Below are 7,788 nucleotides of genomic sequence, written 5' to 3'. Positions count from 1 at the left end.
AATGAAGGAGAAATCTGTAGATTTAAACTTTTCTCATCCTTAAAATCTGTTTGAAATGTTTTCACTTGTGTAAGAATTCCTTTCTGTCTACAGATTACAATAAGAAAATGGGTGAAATAAAACTTTTTGAAGTAAAAATGACATTTTATAAATGCAAAAAAACAGCATTCTTTAGGGTTCCATCTTATAGAGAGCTCTCCTTTTTAAAATGTTCATCCAACATTTTTATTTTCACTTTACTTTTCCATTTTTACATTTATCTTTGATAAATTTACATTACATTATCACTGCTGTTTTTTTCCATAAATTATTTTGTAATCAAATAAAAATAAACACTTATATTAAACTCATTCTAGTTTTATTTTACACAAATTATAAAAGCAACATTTTTTTTTTAAAGCAGAAAAATGAATTCAAATGTTTTCATATTTTTTCATATTTTTCCATTTTTTTCCCATAATCCGACTCATCTGTGAACACAGTGAAAACATGAGGAAGTTTAGTCTTTTGTTAGAAATTGATTTAATAAAACATAAACAAAAAAAATCTGTAAATATTACCTCAAGAACAATGTCTTAAAGTAAAGAAAATATTCAGCATCTAAAAATCATCAGGACATTTATTGATTATGATCCAGAACAGTCACTGTAGTCCTGTAACAACAACGAAGGGATTAAGTTCATTTCTCACAGATGAAGGTTTTCTCATGAGTTTTATGCAGACTTTTCAATTTCCCTTCAGCATTTAAATACAATCCAAGGAAATAATCAGTTGGATCTTGTAAATTCTCTGTTTTCTGGAATCTGTGTAAAAATAAAACACATTCATCAAATAATAGGGTAGTTTCTACTTTTAAACACAGTCATAGAGAATAATTTCATTGATATTGTAAAGAAAAACAGACTCACGATTCTGCTAGTGGTGATCCATCCAACCATTTCCAACCATATTTGTTCTTCTGTGACGACCATCCAACTTCCAGACCAATCCAGGATTCTCCTTTCTCATTCAGGTTCGTGATAAAACACTATTTGGAAAAAAGGTTTATTTATTTAGTCAGAATTTTACATATGACTTTAGTCAATGACTGTGATTAAACTAGATGTATTTTACATTTAAAACATTTTACAGACCCAAAAGTCTCAATTATAAATGTCATGATGGTCATGGTGGTTTTGTTTCATTCCAGACACTTTTAGTCCGGTTTGCTCGTTTCTTTTAAGTTGCTTTTATGTTCCTCTATCTTGTAGAGGCAAAATATTAGTACAAAATGTTTCAAAAAATATGAATGAAATATGATAAAGTTATAGGATTGAAGCACAAACCTGTTCCACTTTGTTGTTGATGATCACCAGATCAGATCCTTGATTCTGACAGATGATCCTGCTTTTTTCCCATGATGCAATGAAAGCAGATTTGTAGTAGCAGCTGGATCCAAATCTCATCCATCTGTCAGGACACTTTTTATCTTGAGATCAACAAAGTATTAAAAAAAAAATAAAGTTTCATGTCAGTAAACCTTTAAATCTTCAGTTTTTTATTTAAATTTGATGATTATTCCTTCCTTAATTTATATTTTATCTGTAAATATTTGTTTCTAATGTATATTTTTAACAAAATAAAAACAAAGAACTGGGTAATACGTTTAAGATGAAAACAGAAAATATACTTCCATTTTAATGTTGCACAGTTGTGTTTTTGTTTCTTGAGCTTTTCTTACCTTTATTTTCGTTGTTGTTTATCTCGTATAACAGTGTTTGTTTCATTATCTTCCTTTTTAATTTGTTTAGCCTCAAACCGAAGGTACTTCCTGTACAGGATTTAGTACTTTGTCCGATAAACTGAGGTCTTTTTGCTGCTAAAATCTGACATCTGACATCTACCATGACCTTGATTTGCAAAACATTAAACCCCAAGTGGTACTCTGTTCTGACTGAATCACTTCATGCTCAGTTGAAATCAAAGTTTCATCTTTAAATAAATCAAGAAGTAACCCAAGCTTATTTTTTTTGACAAATAGTTTGATTAAATATTTAAGTCATTCTCACCTGAAAGTTTAGTCTGCAGTTGATTGTAGCTGTTCTTTATTTTGATGTTTTCCAAAGACACAAGAAGACCTGGAACACAGAGTCACTTAGATATGAATCAGGAGAAATACGTTATTCCACGAATATTCTTAAACTTTTCAGTCATGGTAAGACTTAAAAGTGGGAAGAAGAGGTGGTCCCGAATGGGTTTGTCCTCAGTTTTCGTGGTGGCCTCGCCTGTGGACGACGACCTGGGTTGCTCTGCTGGACCCTTGGCAGCTGCGCTTGCTAAGCTGTCCACCAGGTGACTGGCTAGTGTAGAGAGCCCCGCCCACTGAGTGCCCACTTAGACCAATGAGGGCAAAAACAGATGGGGTCACCATGGAAACTTTAGACAAACCCATTTGGGTATTTTAAGACCGTGTGGGCCTACTTGGTCTTGGTGGCTGAGAGTTTGTAAAAAGACCCCACTGTTTGCTTTCACTTTTGTGTTTCATTACAGACTCCTAGAGAAATGACCTCTGCTTTAGAAACATGAGTTTAGTTATTTCGTTGAGGTGTCGTGTTTCATCTTACAGCATATGGAGACGATGAGGATCCCAGCTGCCATCAGAACACACAGCACTTTCAGACGCAACAGAGTCTTCGATTCGTTCTGGACTGCAGAACGGCTCGGAGTCTGTGGTTCTTCAGAAGAATCATAAACTTGAGTTTTCGACATGCATTAACAGACAAAAATATTCCACCCTGAACTTTCCAGGTGCCGTACATTTTCTTACCTGTTTGGTGTAAAGAATAGTAAACTCCCACATCATCTGAATTCATATAGATGGCCACTTCTCTCTCCTTAAAGTCTGATCCGTCTTGTTCTGCCGACATTCTGCAAAGACTGAAACCTTGAAAGAAAACAGTTGAAGGAAGTGACAGCTTCACGGAAATAGCTTACGGTGTGGTCTCTGCTTTCTGTGACCAAAAATGTATTCTTCGATTTCCTTCTCATCTGTTCTAATGTTTAAATTAGTTTGAAGCTTTGCCTTTGAATGTTCAGATTTATGAGAAAATGATTTTTGCACTTAGATGAAAGTTGATTTAAAGTTTTGTTGCATTAGATAAACAGGTGAAAGTAACACTTGTAGCAGCAGCATGTGTGCACAAGAGAACAGATTAATGGTTTGACCTGCTTTCTATTCGAGCGCTTAGTGCAACTTACGGTTAAAAGACTGAAAGAAGTTCTGAAACCACAACTTTTAACCATTAGATGACTTAAGTGTTTGATCTTTCTGTGTAAACGGCACATGTAACTGTTCTGCTATGAGGGTCTTAAAGGTCAGAGTGGAATATACAAATTTAGTTACTTATGTAAAGCATCATATTTATGTTTTTCTTAAAGGGTCTTTGAGGACCATGGATTGGAAACTCCTTTAATTCAAGCTTTGATTTCTATCCATTAGTTTTTCTTCAGTCACCGACACATCACTGAATGGTGGTGGAGTGGTTAGCGCTCTTGCCTCCCAGCAAGAAGGCCTCTGGTTCAAGTCCTGGCGAGGAGACCTGAAAAAGAATCATCAATGGGGACTTTTCTGTGTGATTTTCTCCGGGGACTCCGGCTTCCAGCCTTCCTTTCTCTCTCACACGATTCGATACACATCTCAATACATGTTCCAGAAATACATATGTAAAGGATTCAACAAACTTTTTGGCAATACAATACAGTCAGATTCTTTTCCCAAAAATGCTAAAATCTAGATCAAGTCCCGATGCATCCCGATGTCATCTTGCGCTTATTTCTATCTTTTATAACTTTAAAAAATCTATTTTTATGTAGTGTAAAATATTGAAAGTTATTTAAGGTGGATTTATTCTGGAATAATTTTCCTGACTTTTTATTTTTCATATTTATGTTAAAAAGTTACGTTTTTAAAGCTTTAAATGTTGGCATTTTGCAAGCTTTTAAGACTATTTTGGCATTTCCAGCCACATGCTTTGTTCTCTTTCATCTTGATGAAGATTTCTGATAAATTTGACTCTCAAATCTGCTGCAGCTTCAGTTTCTGACGACATCTTTAGAGATCAAAACCAACCGATCAGATAGAAAGAAAAAAACAAACAGGAAGTAGCAGCAGAACAAACCACACTCACGTCATTCACTCTTTCATGCACTGATGATGAAAAGAGACTCAGAATAAATTCAACTAGAAAAATACACTTTGCAGCTACAGCTTGAGAAAGTGTCAGAATTAAGGAAACTAATTTTTTTTTTGTGGTTTGTGGTTTGACAAATGGAAAAAAAAAACAGAGCAAGAAAAAAAAACCTTAAAAAAAACTTAAATCTCCCCAAAATACACAATTTTCTGCAGTGTTGTAGCAGCTTAAAGCAGGAAGGTTTAAACCAATTTGGTCATAAATGTGTTTTTGCTGCAGCTTCAAAGGAGGAAAACCACAATGTCTTCATGTTTACATGACATTTACTGTTAGTCTGAAACCTGCTGAGACCGGTCAAAAGAAGGGGAGTGCAAAGTGTTTTTTACATTTTATTTAAGAGCATATTTTTCATGAAAAAAAAAAAGATTTTTTTGCTTAAGAACTACAAAGGAAAGGAACTCCAAACAGGCTGGACTGTAACCTCATCTGCTCATGAAAACTGTAAAATCAACTGAAATGTAAAGTTGAAAAGCCACAGCTACTAAAAAATAAATTAATAAACGTTTTAACAAGTCAGTTGGACCCTCTTTTCCATTTATTGACATGACAAGAAAGCTACACTATCTTCTCACAGATGAAGGTTTTCTCATGAGTTTTATGCAGACTTTTCCATTTCCCTTCAGCTTTTAAATACACTCCAGTGAAGTAATCGGTTGGATCTTGTAAATTCTCTGTTTTCTGGAATCTGTGTAAAAATAAAACACATTCATGAGATAAAAGCTTCAGCTTTGCTGAAATACGTCCATATTACGATTAGAAAATGTTGTCCTTTAATTTTACTCAGACGCGTTTCTGCATTTTTCTGCAAACGTTTTTATTTTAAATTTATTTAATATGGTTTCCTTTTATTAAACTTTTTCTTCAACTACAGAAATTCTTTTCTCTCAACTATTTCCTGCACATGCTCAGTAGAGAATTATTTCATTTACATTGTCAAAAAAAAAAAAAATAAAAAAAAAAACAGACTCACGATTCTGTTAGTGGTGATCCATCCAACCATATCCAACCATATTTGTTCTTCTGTGACGACCATCCAACTTCCAGACCAATCCAGGATTCTCCGTTCTCATTCAGGTCGGTGATGAAACACTATTTGGAAGAATTATGTAAAAATTATTAAATTATTGTTTGTAATTAAAGTAAATTTATTTTGCATTTAATAATTTTTTGGGCCAAAATGTCTGAAATGTAAAAACATCTTCTAATTCCTTTTGTTTTTTTTATTTATTTTTAATGACTCTGATATTGTTTTCCCAGCAACAACTAAAATATTTGGAAAATTATGAGAGATTAAAAGTACCACTGTAGAGGTGAAATATTGGTACAAAATGACTCAAAATCTTTTTATGAAATATGATGAAGTTATAGGACTGAAGCACAAACCTGTTCCACTTTGCTGTTTATGATCATCAGATCAGATCCTTGATTCTGACAGATGATCCTGCTTTTGTCCCAAGATGCAATGAAAGCAGATTTGTAGTAGCAGCTGGATCCAAATCTCGCCCATCCTTTAGGACACTTTTTATCTTGATATCAAACAAATGTTGATAAAATTTCATTTTAATTAACTAATTAAAATAATTTAATTAATTATATAATTTTATATTAAATCGTATAATTAACCCCCAAAGGTTAAGGTCAGCAAACAGCTGTCCTGCTCTCTGGTTTCACATTTACGCTTAATTTATGTTTTTAACTTAAACTTTGACAAACATAAAAACAAAGAGATGAACAACAACATTTAATCATAAATGAGAACTAAACAGAGAGACTTCATTGCTCCACAACTCTGATATTTTCTGTTCTTTCTGATCTTTTCTCACCTTCCGTCTTGATCTTCATCACCTCGTGCTGCAGACGACTGTTGTCAAAACTCATGGCTTAAAAATATACACTTTTAGTTATTAAAATAGTAGCAAACATTTTTGCTTTTTCCATCACATTCACAAAGGTGAAAATAAATGTGTATTTTTGGAAAGAAATTATTCTCACTCTGATTAGTGTGTGTAATTCTAGATTTGCAACTCATACAAAACATTTTGTGCAAAACTTTGTGTACTTGCAATTGTGTATTCAGACATGTTTCGGCTGTGGTCGTTTTTGGTTTATATTTTTCGTTTGAATTCTGTTTTTTGTAATTTATTTCTGTCAGAGTGAGACTTCAATGTTTTTTTTTCTGGATGTTTTGTGTAAGGCTAATTTTGTGGAAGGGGTCAGCGTTTGTTTGGAGTGGCTAATGTTCCGTGCGTGTGTGGCTAGTGCAATTGCATGCCTGAGTAGCGCTCTGTGTATTGCGTGGCTAGCGTGCCATTTGTGCGTGACTAGCATTTTGGTCGTGCATGGCTAGCGCTCCATTCGCGAGTGACTAGCGCTCTTTGCATGCCTGACTAGCGCTCTGTGCGTGCGTGGCAAGAGCTCTGTGCGTGACTAGCACTCCGTGTGTGCGAGGCTAGCGCTCCATGAGTGCGGTGTGTGTGTGTGGCTAATGCTTTGTGTGCGCTTGTGTGACTAGCACTCTCTGTGTGCGTGGCTAGCGCTCTGTGAGTGCCCAGTGTGTGTTTGTGTGTGACTAACGCTCCGTGTGTGCTTGTGTGGCTAGCACTCTGTACGTGACTAGCGCTCCGTGAGTGCTTGACTAGTGCTCCGTGCGTACGTGACTAGCGCTCCGTGCGTGGGTGGTGCCCGGTGCGTGTGTGGCTAACGCTCTGTGCGTGACTAGCACTTCGTGTGTACGTGACTAGCGCTCCGTGCGTGGGTGGTGCCCGGTGCGTGTGTGGCTAACGCTCTGTGCGCTCGTGGCTAACGCTCAGTGCGCATGTGGCTTAGCACAAAAGAACTGATTGCTGCACAGTTGTGTTTTTGTGTTTCTTGATCTTTTCTCACCTTCATTTTTAATTTTCAGCTTGTTTGTTTCCTCCTGCAGACGACTGTTGTTGACCGTCATGACTTAAAAACAACATCAGTTCTTGGTTATTAAAAGATGACAAAACTTTTTTGTCTTTTTGCATTTTTAAATTTAGTTTAATTAAAATTGTTGTCTGAACAAAGAGTTATTTTGGATAACTTTACACTCAATGAAAATAAATAATTTAATATTTTGCTGATTTTTTATCGTTTTTTTACGGTCATGTTTAAATAGGTAAAGAACAAACGAATTAAACCAAATACATTTTTAGATGATTTTTACCTGAAAGTTCAGTCTGCAACTGATTCAAACTGTTTTTCATGTTGTTGTTTTCAAAAGACACGAGAAGATCTGGAACACAGAATCATTTGATATGAATCAGGGGAAGGTATTTTGTACGTTCATGTTAAGAATAGAATTACTTTTTTTTACTGTGTATATCAAATAAAACTGACAAAAACAAAATAATAAAAAAATTAATAGATAAAGTTACTTAAATGACAAATAAAAAATATTATTACATGTAATGATGAGTTAAAATGAAAATCCTTACGACGTGTCATGAGTCCAGCCAGAATCAGAGAATAGAAAACTCCCAGAGACAACCTGAACAATCTGAAACAGTTTCTTCTCTCGACTTGAATATTCTTCGGT

General features: G+C 34.9%; 2 protein-coding genes and 1 long non-coding RNA gene across 3 annotated transcripts in view; 1 reads left to right on the top strand and 2 right to left on the bottom strand.

Annotated features, from left to right (window-relative positions):
* LOC112162514 overlaps window positions 1-7,788 on the top strand; it is a 58,838-nt gene that overhangs the window by 32,545 nt on the left and 18,505 nt on the right. The gene's annotated exons all lie outside the window — the stretch shown is intronic.
* On the bottom strand, window positions 351-3,686 carry LOC112162509 (CD209 antigen-like protein D). Its single transcript, XM_024298288.2, has 6 exons — window positions 2,807-3,686; window positions 2,604-2,714; window positions 2,049-2,117; window positions 1,326-1,468; window positions 909-1,027; window positions 351-803 (listed from the first exon to the last, which is right to left on the bottom strand). The coding sequence occupies exons 1-6, from the start codon at window positions 2,904-2,906 to the stop codon at window positions 680-682; spliced, it is 666 nt and encodes a 221-aa protein (XP_024154056.1). The 5' UTR covers window positions 2,907-3,686; the 3' UTR covers window positions 351-679.
* LOC112162510 (CD209 antigen-like protein E) lies at window positions 3,945-7,780 on the bottom strand. Its single transcript, XM_024298289.2, has 6 exons — window positions 7,417-7,780; window positions 7,113-7,175; window positions 6,053-6,109; window positions 5,613-5,755; window positions 5,200-5,318; window positions 3,945-4,914 (listed from the first exon to the last, which is right to left on the bottom strand). Exons 1-6 carry the CDS (start codon window positions 7,454-7,456, stop codon window positions 4,785-4,787), a joined length of 552 nt encoding a protein of 183 aa, XP_024154057.2. The 5' UTR covers window positions 7,457-7,780; the 3' UTR covers window positions 3,945-4,784.

This window comes from Oryzias melastigma, linkage group LG11 (assembly GCF_002922805.2).
Source record: "Oryzias melastigma strain HK-1 linkage group LG11, ASM292280v2, whole genome shotgun sequence".
NCBI classification, from domain to species: domain Eukaryota; kingdom Metazoa; phylum Chordata; class Actinopteri; order Beloniformes; family Adrianichthyidae; genus Oryzias; species Oryzias melastigma.
Note: the sequence above shows the minus strand (reverse complement) of the source record. Positions and strands in the feature narration are given on the sequence as shown.